At 42.5% G+C, this 13,484-nt stretch overlaps 1 protein-coding gene across 3 annotated transcripts; it reads right to left on the reverse strand.

Moving 5' to 3' along the window:
* Positions 1 to 934: 934 nt before the first annotated feature.
* Positions 935 to 13,397, reverse strand: LOC142059982 (coagulation factor X-like). Of its 3 annotated transcripts, none has more exons than XM_075099408.1 (9): positions 11,569 to 13,397; positions 10,774 to 10,893; positions 8,806 to 8,966; positions 7,890 to 7,914; positions 7,645 to 7,758; positions 6,304 to 6,438; positions 4,898 to 5,583; positions 2,725 to 2,842; positions 935 to 1,758 (listed from the first exon to the last, which is right to left on the reverse strand). In XM_075099408.1, exons 2-9 carry the CDS (start codon positions 10,862 to 10,864, stop codon positions 1,181 to 1,183), a joined length of 1,908 nt encoding a protein of 635 aa, XP_074955509.1. In that variant the 5' UTR covers positions 10,865 to 10,893; positions 11,569 to 13,397; the 3' UTR covers positions 935 to 1,180. The 3 variants fall into 3 exon arrangements, with proteins under 3 accessions (XP_074955509.1, XP_074955510.1, XP_074955511.1); XM_075099409.1 differs by having other exon boundaries at positions 11,486 to 11,573; XM_075099410.1 differs by lacking the exon at positions 11,569 to 13,397 and adding an exon at positions 11,126 to 11,373.
* Between the last annotated feature and the right edge of the window lie 87 nt (positions 13,398 to 13,484).

A 13,484-nucleotide genomic window follows, 5' to 3' on the forward strand; every position in this document is an offset into this window, starting at 1 on the left:
AGAGAAGGGCGATTTGATGAAGATGGCAATGTAGGTACTCAAAGGGGGATAATTGGTTGGGGGATATTCTAGCCCACAGGTATTTTTTTTTCACTTGCATTTTTGGCGAAGAGCACTTTTAGGTGTGTGAAGCTTTGTACGATGTGTGGGGAAATCAGCCTCTTAGGAGGGATGGCTGGGTGCACACAATCTTCCTTTTTTTTTTTTTTTAGGATGATAGAAAAGTCATTTCTTGCTGTGGTGGTGTGTTGGCTTTTTTCCCCATCAAGTGTGTTCACAAGTATTTCATGGCTGAATTACTGGTTTTCATAAAAAAACTGGGAGAGGTAAATTGTGTACATGAGGGGGTGTGGGTGGGTGTCTTCAGAATAAAGAAAAAGGGTTTTCTTTCTTTAAAAAAAAAAAAAGTGAAAAATGGAAAGTTCTGTGCTACTTGGTGCAGCTCTGTGTTTTGTAGCTCTACTTTTGTAGTACTCGGCCCGGGGCAGGGGGTGGTGCGGGAGCATGATGCCCATGCTTTCCCTCACTGGCTGCTGAGGTGGAGCTGCACTGTAAGTAGGGCAGTTCCTCATGCTCCCCCCAGCCCCCCAGTAATTATTCTTTCAGAATGCTACCATACCATCCTTTTGTTTCTTCAGCCAATTTATAATATGCTTTCTATACAGACATTGTTTTTGTGTCAGGAAACATTTTTAGTCTAGTAAACTGAATTTGTAATTGAGGTAACAGTTGTACTCGGTGACAAAATGTCACAGATCCCTAACTGCTGTGTTCAGCACAGTGTTTCATAACTAGAGGACAGACAAGGCTATCAAAAATGCACCTCCTTTCCTACGCAACTAATTCACACAGAGGAGCATTTGCCTATTTTTGTGATATGCATGTAGGCTTGAGACAGGGAAAACTCCAAAAAAAACCCCCAAAACCAGACAGCACCTTTCTGATAGGAATTTACATTAACAAACGTTGTAGTTTTCGCCTTTTGTTATATGCAGGGTAGTTGTTATACACAAGTGTTTTACTCAGTAATACATGAATGAACAATTTAACCTTTTCAGTAGACACTCAAAATGTCTTTGAAGATCGTCTTGATTTTACACCATTAAGGACAGGAGCTGCATAGTGTCTTAGACTGAAACACTCCATAATAATAGAATTGTCCCTGTTTTTAAAGATGGTATTAAGAAAAGTTAATGGCAAAGGTTTCTGAATCTGCTACGCTTTCAACAATCTCTTTTATCCATGGGATGTAATTGGATACTTTTGTATATACGCCATATTTTCCTCTTTCAGCACAGCCCTCGCCCCAGCTTACAATCCCCAAGAGAAACCAAGTGTTGTGGTACGACACAGTGAAGGGGCCACCACTGTCCCCTTTGCAGGCGTCTGCAGCTTCAGTGCCATAACCGGCGCAGAACATGTTGTCAGTAACAAGTCTGTCTGTCGACCGCTGGCAGGTCTCCATGTTTACAATGGGCAGCCGGACCTTCATGAGGAAGCGCAGAGTCGAACCTCTGTTGTGAGTGGCTCCCCATCCGCTTACCATCCCTATTCTTCCCTCTTCGGAGAGCAGGGTAGCAAGGCTGGGGCTTGGAAGGCAGATGGGACTTACATACTCATTAAAAATAACATCACTGCTCAAGTACAACAAGGCGATGTCACTGTTGTAGTGACTGGAATCATAATGTGGATGTGTCCAGCTCCGTTCCACGTCAATCTTCTGTTCTTTGAATTCTCTTTGATACTTGTCAAAGTCTCCTGTAGTTGTGACAAGTTTGAATCTTAAGCAAAACGTAACCAGCCTGTACGGTGTCATCATGGAGGAACAGGAAGGACAGACCAAACCAAATCATGCTCCTAACAGTAACCTCTTAGGCTGCAGCTGTGATCCTCCAAATCAAACTTATCTGTTTGCTCTTTAAGGGCAAAACAAAGTTGTTGCCTGGATAAATAGATACTTACAGAGAGTACGGCTACTGGGCGGGGTGGGGGGGTATGTGTAGGTATTTTACTATAAATCCAGTCCAAGCTTTTGAGTAAGCGCTGTATTTTGAACAGTTTGTCTAAGCTACTCTGGGACTTGGTATTTTTCCCTTCAGGAACATGACCTAAGCTGTAAGATGCAGCCATCGGTAAGGCTGGAGAACTGTTGCCTGCCACTTATCCAGTCCTGCATTCTGTTTGTGTCTCTTCTGGAGGTTTCAAGGGCAAGATTGTGTTTATCGCAGCATTCTTGCTGCAAGGGGCTGCAATTCCTGCTGTTGTAACCGGTGCTGCAGTACATTACAAGGGCGAGGGCCTTTCTGCTCTGAAGCCATTACAGGCAATGAGAAGCAGGCTGCACAGCAGGAAACTAATCCTAAGGCTGATGAAAAAACAAAACTGACTTCAGAGCAGGCCATCACCTACAGGAATCCTTCTTCCTTCTGAGGTGTACCCTGGGCTGTGCTCAGTCTCCATGCCCAGGGAGTTTGTCAAAATGTCTGACAGAAAAAACGAACTGTGCCTTACACTCCCAGCTTTGCTCCATGAAAACAAAAGGGAGCAGCTGCAGCCCCTTTGCACTTAACTGTTGCCAAGCAAGTGAAGCGTTCTGTGAATCTGAGCCAGGTTGGATGTGTCTGTTGATCTCAACTGTACCTTACTGTGTTCATGTACAATGGAAAGCATGTTTTTAGATGATGGCTTACCCCTGTGTTTATACAACACACGAGTGGTACTGACCTACAGTAACATGGTGTGGGTGGATGAGATCGAGGCAGTGAGCAGCAGTGACCACCCAGCGGCTGCTGATTAAACTCCCTCCACAGAAGCCAGTATCTTTATTATTCCGGATCAAAACCTGTATGAAAGATGAGGAAGAATGTGTCACCAGGGCTGTGCTAGGTATGTATGCACATGGTCAGTCTCTGGTCAGTGACAGGCTATCTTGAAAAATAACAATTCTGGCAACAGTGACTACAGTGCACCAAGCAAGATGACGATAAAATGGTAATAAAATAAAATGCACGTCTGTGACACTGGAGCAGAATGCTATCATCACCTGAGCTTGACAAAATCAAATAGCGTTAGAGCCATGGTGACTGGCATTGTTCTAAGGAAACATGTATGGTTGTGATTTTTTTCAAACGGCTTCACCTTTTTTACAATGTACAATTAAAATTTACAATAACATACAAGGTGTAAAAAAAAAAAAGTGGTGTTTGTGTACATGAACAAGGAAGAGAAGAGTTCTTCACTTTCCCAGTTATCAAGTGAAAAAGCAAGTAAGAGTGGAGATTCAGCAACTTCAGTGTTTTTTTCCTTTTATTGGTAATAAAATGTGGAATGATCTACAGAGTAGAAAATGGGGAAGTAAAACCATGCTGCTCCATGGTAGATGTTTGTCTTGTCTAATCAGAATTACACGCTCCATTAATGCCTCGGCATCGCTTCAGTTAAACTCCTCCCTAAACCTGTTATTTCATGGGTTAAACTGAAAGAAAAGCTTAAATTTGGTACTGGGCAGTTTCAGTGAAGTTAACAGTTAAATAGTGGAAAAAAAGTGCAACACAGTCTGCCCTCCTACCTTAGTCTGGTTCCTGGAGTACTGAGATGTTTTACACAAGCCATTTTGACATAATTCTATGTACTATTGATGTGTTTACTTCTGTTTGGTTGTGCTAGAGCAAAGCACTGAAAAGTAGCAAAAAATTACCTGAAAATTCTGTCTCAGGTCTTCATAACCTCACGCATGGAAAGGGTTTGCAAAACCCTTTTAAAAAGCTATCTTTTTAAAAATAAATTACAATGTAAAAATGTAAGATTGAATTACAAATTGCCTGATGTAACAAAAAAAAATCTGAAACTCCCTTGATGGTAACACCTATTTCAAGAAGAAACTGTATAGGTTAGGCAGCATTTGGACTATGTTCCCTTTTCACATCCCAAAATCACATCTTGCTTGATCCAAAGGAAAGCAACTGCTTTTCCCCATCGATGTGTGTAAGAGGGCAGAAACCCATACAATTTACTAGTAGTGACATTTCAAGCTTGTAAAAGTGCCCAGTGATGGCATCATCTGTGCCAGTTCAGCCTACTATTTTTCCACCTGTAAAATACCTCCTGATGTGTGGAATGTGAAAATCCTTTTGTGTGACAGCACTAAAACAGACTGACAGTAAGCCGAGGTGGGTTTTGTTTTTGTTTTTTTTTTTTTTAAGATCAGTCTGCTAGCTTTCTGTGCATAAGCCTATAAACAATACTAGTACACTGGTGAAACACAGACAGTATTTGTTATTAATTTCCACTTACATATAAGGACAGACACACCAAAAAAAAAAAGCCCAAACCCAAGACTGGAAAAAAAAATAATCCAAAATAAGACAGTGGAAATAAAAGAAACACTTCAGGGCGGTGCCTGTATTTGCCACATGCCACTTGCCTTCACATTTGCGCCTCTCGGTTTTAGCTGCCTTACCATAACAAGTACGAAAAGCTCAGCACGCTAAAGAATCATCTCACCTGCTCATAGAAATGCCTTTTGTGAAAAATATTACCAGCCATTCCAAAAGGTGTCAGAAGCACAGCTTTCCATCAAGAACATTTAGAAACAAACACCCGAGTAACAGCAGACCACCTAAGCGATGCAGTTAGGAGAGAAAGCGGTAAGCTGAGATCACAGAAGTGCATGCCTCTAGGATGGAGAAATGAATGATAAATAAGGGAACTAAGATATGTATCATCAAAACTGCCTGCAGACGTTTGAGAAATACAAATGGCTGAATTGCTCCCAACCTGAAAAAAAAAAAACCCACCTTTACAATGGCCTGATGAACTCTGTTCCAGCTGCAGCCAGCGCTAATAAAGCAAGCATTCCGGTCTGGTATTTATGGCCAGACTGGAAGAAAAGCATTACCTGCCAGGGGCAATGTCCACGATGACACAAAGTTCCTCCCGCTATCCTGGCGTCATTGTGCTCTGAAGTAGAGCTGATGTTTATCCGGCCGAACTGAGGCACAGCCGAAACATTTCCCCAGTCACTGCTCTGATGAAGCGCATCACGCACGGATTGCACGGCCCCCGTCTTGTTCTGGCCAGCGCCCTTCCCTGTTTGGCTTTGCCCAGCAGTGTTTTCCACCCTTTCCTTCTGCCGGCCAGCAGGCACTGTGGTCTCATTCCACAACACAGGACCCTGGGTCAGCTCACTCTGCGGAGCCAGGTCTCTCCCAGGTCTGCTGGTCCCCACCACTGCCTCCTGGTGCTTGGGGATGGCCACCTCCTGCCCAGCAGCACCATCCCCTACTGGCTTCTGGGTGACAGAGTCCACCAGTGTCTTGTTCCAGCTGGAAGCATCTCCTGCCACCTTGGTTTGTCCAGCGTCACCCTCCATGCGCAGACTCTCCCCGAAGGCATCCTTTAAGGTCTCATTTTCCCCAACAGCACTTTGTTCCAGCTCTGTTTGCCTAATTGTGCCCTCTGTGCTTTCCTTCCACTTGGCCACATCATACCCCTGCTCACACAGTCCCCTCCGGAGCCTTTTCTGCCCCAGCCATGCTGCCTCCAGAGCCTGCCTGGCTTTAATCAAGCCACATGGAAATGGTGCTGGAGGGAGGAAAGACATACATAAAAGATTGAGGTTAGGGTGTGTGGTGTCCTGTCAAACGCCAACACAAAAGCATCACTTTCCCTGTCTGAGAATGGGATTCAACCCCCCTGTAAGAGCCCAGGAACAATTGACATCTTGTTGTCAAAGTCCACTTTTGCCACCCACCCCCACCGCCACCTGACCAAGGTGTGTAGAACTAGTTACTGCAAAACACAGCACAGGGCTGTGCCTTTTCTGAACCACAGGCATCTGCCACTGCTGGCTACTCCAGAAGCAGCCTGCTGAGGGCCCTCTTCAGGACAGAATCCAAACCCTGTGCTCCCCTTGTGATAGGATGCCTTAACACCAAGTTTTAAAGACGATTGCCATGTCCTCTTGCCTCCTAACACTGTGGTTTAGCTCCATAACCCAGAGAAGTTAGTCTAAGTCTGTGCCATTGTTAGAAGGAACAGGCCCACCCCAGGCTGCACCACTGCTCCTTGACTCAGTACGTTCTTCATGGGGGCACTGGATTAGAGAGAGACACGTGACTGAGAAGAGCCCTCAAATTTGAAATAAACGTACAAAACATAATTATTAATAAGACAGATCTTTTCCATACACTAACTGCAAGCTGCAGTGGCTACAGTGTATGTAGCTCTTCTGCAACTGGTGAAAGGACAGTGCCTGCAAATCTGCTCTTTACCTGAAGTTACTCCAAGCTGACCATTCTTTACCTGCTTGCACGCATCTCTTCCCATCCTCGTGCAGGGTGTAACCCTTTGCGCAGGAACACACCACGTGAAAGGCGCTGCTGCTGTCCCTGCAGTACTGCCAGCACCCACCATTCTTATACCAGCATTCAAACTTTTCTGTGATGGAAACATACAGACATTCACTTGGTTATTCCTATACATGAGCCCCTGAGCAGCGCACAGCTTCTTGCAATATTATATGAAAGAAAGTAGGAAAAAAATCTGCTAAAATCTTGCAGGGCAACAGAAGGAACTACCTCTTACAGTTCCAGAAAACCACACTGATTTGTACCAAACCAAACACGTTGCCTTACATCTATTGTTGTTCACCTGTTTCTACTATTTTCTCATTTGCCAGCTTTGTCTTGAGGCCACAGCTGGGCTCTAGCCTGTTCTGCCTGTAGAGCACAGGCAAGAAAATGCCTGGAAGAGCAAACACTTCTAAATGCATCCTTTTTTGATCCCTCTGCACATCTTATCTTTTACATCATGACAGTACTAGGCATTTTGGTGGGGGCCAAGTCTGTGAGAAATTGACTGAGATTTTATACATTGTTACATTAAAAAAAAAAAGTTTAATTGCTTCACTTTAAAAAGAAAAGGCCTACAAAAGCACTCGGGAGAAAAAAATTACTTATGATTTGTAGTTTACACATCAGTTTGGCTTTTGCTGTAATTTCATGCTTCAGTCATTTGCAAATTGGATACAGCATTTCAGAGGACCAAAAATCTGATAAGAGAGAGACAGCTTTTCTACTTCATTTTTCACCGTTCATATATCACAACATAAATAATTTTATTTTTTTTGGTTTACCCTAAGCTTTGGTTAATTTGTTTGATGCATTTACTCAAAACAATTAAAAAGAAAGTAGGGCCTCACCATGAATAACCTCCAGTGCAGGTGTCTATGGCAGGGGTTACTAAACCTGTTACCTTGTGATAAACAGAGGTAATGCCCTATCCTTTCTTGGGTGAAGACGGGAGATGGCCGCATGCCTTCCTCAGGGCTCGCACAGATGAGTGCAAGAGCCCAGAGCTGCAGCTGCTGTATGACAGGAGGTGGTGCCACCCTGTTCTGCACAGCAGAGCCGCTGTTACCACCTGATTCGCTTCCTAGGGTGGCCGTGCCCCAGCATGTCATATAAGAGAACACTGTTCTGATGTATGACTCTTAAACAACCAATCAGTTCTGTATCAGACAGATAGTCACCACTGACAACCTCAGTGAGAAACCCACAGAAAGGTTCAGCTCAGGTACCCAAGGAATAAATTCCAGCCTTAATCCTTCCTTCACAATGTCAATGTGTCTGTTCCTGTACTTACCTTTTTCACAGTTGTCTCCTCCAAATTTTGGGGGGCAGATGCAAAAGTAATTGTAGTATCTTATTTTGCAGACTCCACCATTGTTACAGGGATTTGTACTACATGGATTTAAACCTAAGAAGAAGAAACAAGGCATAGCGTAATTCCAGGAATTAAGAGAAGCCTGGCTTTAAACTGCTACATAATTCTTTGTACCCAGAAGGGATACAAAGAAATAGATTTTTAAATGTTCCTTTTTTACTTACCTTTGTAATTGAACCAAAACTCCATCTGCAAGAAGAAAATAAAAATTAAGAAAACAGTCAGTAAGTGGTCATATTGGTTACTGATTATATAATTTAGAAAGTTGGGGTTTTTTAGAGTGCATGTAAATTAACATTTTGATTAGAACCATAAAGCATGTTCTCAGAGCAGATCTCCCAATCATCACCATGCAGCTCGCTTTTGCTTGCCTCATGGACCAACCACAGTCTGCATAAACTGGGTTGTACTGGAATGAAAATTAATCCGAAAGCTTAGATGCGTAAACGCTCCAGCTAGTGCAAGGCCTGTGGCACCAGCCTGGGAGTTCCGAGTGACACCCGCCCCTTCCCACAAAGCGTGTCAATGCAAGGTCCTCAACACCAACTGCTTCACTCTGAAGAGCCGGGTCTACTGCACTGCACTGCCTGCTAAGGAAGGCATCACCTACACAGCTCGGGCTAGATACAAGAGAATTTAGGCACCTCTATTTCAAATTGCAGTTCCAAGCCCTGCTTCAGCAGAAGGTCCCTGCCAGAACGCCTGTAGCCCTGTTCCCCGGTGGATGCTATTGGGCCCTGGGAACAAGGCGCTCCTTCTCTCTATTTGGAGGGGTCTGATCAAGCAAGTGGCCTCTGAAAACGTCAGAATCACATTGCTCGATTGAGGCTTTCACAGAAATAGATTCTGGATCCTTTTAGGGAACTGTATTTAATGTTTACATTACACAACAGTACAGTACAAACTGAGCGCTCCCTTAGAAAGTGAGATCTCACAGGTGCCCTGAGTGACCCATCCTGACTACCGGGCAGCAGAATCTATAGGCACCCACCTGTCAGAGCCACGCCAGGTGGCTTGGGAAGGATTACTTGCAGCTCACTTTTAAATGTTCTCTACTGTTCCTAACATTAAGTTTCTCACCGTTTTCTCCTGTGAATGAAAGATCTCCTTAGCCTCCTCAAATGAACACGTCTCCTCATTGCATTCTCTCTCCAAGTTCCCTGGACGAATCTCTTCTAGAAAGTAGTTGGCGCGTTTATGGACTTTCAGCACCTCATGCGCTTTGTCTTTTCTCATGAACACTAGAAAACAAAAATTGAACAGTTAATACTGGAAGACAAAAAACTGGCATCATTACAGTCACAGTCATGCATGCTTTCAGTTGAATAGACAATTATAAAGAAGGGGAGAGGAAATCTATGTAAACAGCCCAAAGGAAAATAAAATCAGTCTGTGTTCCAACAAAACACACTAGTAGTTTAAGCCTTCTTTTAGTGGATCAAAAGACCCACTACTGAGACTTGCAGATTAGTGCAGAAACAATTTTTTTGTTCCGCAATACTCTTGAGTATTGCAGCTGCTTCTTTGGAGGCTGGTTGTATTCTTCTGCCTGGCTTCTTCACAACATTAGTTGCCTGGCTGTGTGTGCATGTGGAAGGAAAGCTGAAAGGAGAGGTTTGGTTTGTACTTGGTGTCAGCTTTGTTAGATATTCAGTAACAGAGACCCAGTGCTTTCCAGGTAGCTATTCTGGCCCTAATACAGCACCGATGCCGTTCCTTCATTAAAGTGTCAGTTTTGTACTTCCACCGAGTTCTTCATAACTTCACTTCACTGAGCCATCTGCCCTCCTACCACAATGTCTTAAGAGCTACTACTGCCAATAAATTAAGGGAGGAGTGGCCAGGAGAGGGAATATGGCAATAAGGTCCTCCCCACATACCCCCTGATTATCCATAGCAAGTCTTTGCTATGGCACCCCTAGCTGAGGCACAGTGCTCCCAGGATTTTCCAGTCAGGATGCTCTAAAGGAAAATGAGGGCTTACTCAGCCCTTGTGATGCACTGACACCACGTGCCATCTCAAGCACCTCCGGACACTTACATGCCATGACTGAATCAAGCCCTGAGTCACTATTTAGAGCAGATAAAGGTTTTTACTTTTTGTTACATCTCCAGAAGTGTGGCCCTACATCCACCTGATTGTGAAACAGTGCTGCTAAGAAGTGTTTTAAGAAGCAAGCTCACTTTGTAGTCCTGACAAAGCCTACTAAAATTCATACAGCATTTCATTTAACAGTACTCTGTTTTCCTAATCATGGTTCAGTATCCTAGACAAGTCAAAACCGTCTGACAAAGAACCCGGTTTTGGAGATGGACCATAAAGACACACATTTCTTTGCAGATGCAGGACTGGTATCTATAGCAATGACTGAAATTCTAGAATAATATTGAATTGCTTCATTTCTAGGCAATTAGAAGCAGCCAACAAAACCTCTGCTGACAAAAGCTTTAGCTATCTGGTAATGGAAAAAATGTCTTCCACTTACACCAGTGAAATTGCCCTTCACCACCCCTTGAGTTCTGGGGACTTCTTTGAAAGATTTAGTTATTGTAAAGACCATCACATAGAAGATATGCCTGTTGTAAAGCCTTCTGGTGTGCAGATACTAGTTCTACTCCTCCTCTTCCTCCTCTGCAAGGACCACCATAATAATTTGTGAGATCCTGTGCATTCTCATGCCTGCTCTAAAGCTCTCTGAAGCCATTTCCAAACCTTGTGTAGTTGTAGTAAAAGCAACACAAGAACACATGTTGAAGGTGCCTAATTTTACCTTCCCAAATTTGAAAACACTGCCATGCAGAAATAATTCAGATTCTGGGTTCAACATCATAAGGAGAATACTTTTCAACAGGATAGTGTTCTAAGTAGGAAGTTAAGAAAGGCTGATTTCTCTTTGAAATATATATTATTTGTTTTCCTCTTGAGCATTTCAAGTAAGTGCTTCTTCAACCCATTAGGGGTTTGTGTTCAGTAAAGGAATGTAGTTTCAGTTCAAATGCCAAGATTGTCATAGTAAGACAATTAAGTTAAAAATCAGAAGTACCTACCTGAATATGAAAACGGATAGCTGCTGCTGATGGAGCACATCAGTAGGAGAAACATCACAAGTGAGGAACTGCTCTCCATTTTAGTGAGCATTCAGAATACTCCAACTTTCTGCTGATTTCCTTCAGAGGGAAAAGAAGAATAAAACTGGTATATTGTCACAAAAAACCCAGGGGTGAATTAGCCTGCAAAAAAGATCAAGAAATAGAAGCAGGAAGACAAAAGAAGGGAGAAAGAAAGCAAATTCTATCCAGTTCATTTTGATCTGATTGCCATTGTTTCTCCAAGACACACCAATGCTGCACACTACCATCTGAGTCCCAACAGTTCACGAGGCAACTTGCAGAGACTGACCTAGCCCAGGATGTGGTGCAGGGTCTGATCCAAAGCCCTCAGAAGTAATAAGAAAGCTATGGTGAACACGGGAGGCACGGATCAGGCCCAAACTGAGCAGAAGCCAGTTCTGCTACAGCCTTTTTAAACCACAAAGGAACCCAGGCCGAGGTCTGAGCTGCATGCTTCAGCCAGCAGTTTGTAATGACAGCAGCTGCTGTGTAATAACTGATGGTCCTGCCAAGGAAGACCGTGTGCACAAACCCCACCATGAGGAAACCATCCACTACATACCTGGCAGTAAAAGTTACAAAACAGAAGTTTGTTTCTTCTTATTACCATCCCAGGCTAAATAATTTACCAGGATTTGACAGCACATACCTCTTTACTACCTGTATAATTTTTCCAAAAACACAGGATCCAGAATGCATTCACTTTACACACACCCATGCAATTATACTCACTTTTTTCTTTTCTTTATTTTTTTAGGGGAAGACAGGAGAGAGATTTGGATGGACACCAGGAACAGCCACGAGGTCAAAAGGTTGATCATTAACCAGTCACAAATATTGACAGAGGACAGACAATCTTCTGGATTCTATGAAACACATTTGAAATCCAAAATCAGAAGAAAAGTGCATGTTTCCACAAACATACGCATGTGCATTTAAAAAAAATAAAATAGTAGTCCTTAAAAACATCCTCCGGCAATAAAAGCCACTTCTTTGCAGCAAATTTCTTCAGGAAAATCTGGGACTTTTAAGAGGAGATTTCTGACATTCCATCTTTCAGTAGGTAACACCAACTGATCTGGAAAATACACAAGCTGCTCTGTAAACATACATAGAAATATGCAGAGCTGTGAGTGTGTAGGAGGATTTATAGCAGTCACCTGCAGGAAGGCAAATATTGCCCTGTTAATAGTCACAGCTATTCACTGACATTATGATTTCTGCCTTTAATTAGACCCATGTTTTACTGGCTTTGAACACAATAATGTTCTTCCTTGTAATTCAATGCGTCAGCCTTCTCAGAAGCATGTATTCTGGTGCAGGCCCTGGCTGGAAGGCTGCTGTTCAATGCATTATTCTTTAACATTTGTTAATCCTTAAATCTAGTCTCAAATAAAAAGGAGGAGGGAAAAAAAAAAGAGAAAAAGCAAGACAGAGACAGCAACACAGAGGGCTGGCTGACTGTACTCTTGTTTTGGCTCACCTCCAACTTGAGGCCCTTAGCCTGACTGTTACTTCTTTAATGCTTGAATCAACTTCAGCACTTGCTTAATAAGCATGTAAGCAGCCTGTAAGTCAGCAAGATTAAGTCCACAAGTCTAAGAGGTATTAAACCTCTTTGCTGACACCATATTAAATTTCTTACAAATCCTAATATAATTTTGTTGTACCTCAGGTTTTTTTGTTTAACAATCTCACCACAAGAGCAGTTCTTCACTGATCCAAAAATGGGTCCAAATCCTGGTTGAGATTTTGGAAACATCTGTCACTACAGCAGAGTTAGTTTCACTTCTTTTTCTACAGGATTAATTATATTTAGCAGGTTTAAGTACTAAGATTAAAAAATAAGTATAAATTTTAATATTAAACTACATTTCTACTATTGCTACTTCCTATTAGCTTATTGGTGCTACCTATCTTTATTTCACTTACTGATGTACACATAGACGTACAGATACAGATGCAAACACACGTATTTATCAGTATTAGCGATGTTACTACAGCCTGCAGCACTGATTGCATTTACTAGAATAGGAATGAACTCAAGTGTTTGCTTAGCTTGCTAATTACAAGAGATTTATGGACCTCAGGATAAACAGAGCATGCAAAAGCTTGGAATTAGATAATTTTTTTAAAATAATACCAGAATTCCCATTGTCTTTTAAGGAAGTCTGAGTAGGGTAAAACCAGGCATCAAGTGTGCAAAGAACAGAAAATACGGAGAAGTTCTAGTGACCTGCTGAACCAACTTAATCTGTGGGCACTGGAGCAAGATGTGAATGAGTGAAGGCAGTGATGACGTTATTAAAATTTCATTGTATTGGAAAAAAATTATACAAATACAGAGCACACCAACACAATTACTGTGGTTTAATATGCTAGAGTAAAGCTTAAATGGCAGAACTGCATCACTATGGTGATTGTTAGAACACTTTCTCTGTCCCCTCCTGCCCCCTACCCCAACCAATTCAGTCATGTTATACTTCAAAGATGGAGTAATCTGGCCATGGACTGTCTTATTTGCTACAATGCTGTACAGCATCTCTACGTAACAGGGTATTATTTCTTGCCTGTAAGGCCTAAGTAGGACCATGGTACAAATAAACAACATCATCTGGAAGCTAATAATAAAAAAAAAGAAGTGAAAA

Source organism: Phalacrocorax aristotelis, chromosome 7 (genome assembly GCF_949628215.1).
Source record: "Phalacrocorax aristotelis chromosome 7, bGulAri2.1, whole genome shotgun sequence".
Classification (NCBI taxonomy): domain Eukaryota; kingdom Metazoa; phylum Chordata; class Aves; order Suliformes; family Phalacrocoracidae; genus Phalacrocorax; species Phalacrocorax aristotelis.

Coding starts and splice junctions, on each gene's coding strand:
- LOC142059982 (XM_075099408.1), bottom strand. CDS start 10,864: ATGCTCACTAAAATGGAGAGCAGTTCCTCACTTGTGATGTTTCTCCTA. Junction 7,915..8,805: donor TTCATTCACAGGAGAAAACG/GTGAGAAACTTA, acceptor TTCTTCTTGCAG/ATGGAGTTTTGGTTCAATTA. Junction 7,759..7,889: donor GTTTTGGTTCAATTACAAAG/GTAAGTAAAAAA, acceptor TCTTCTTCTTAG/GTTTAAATCCATGTAGTACA.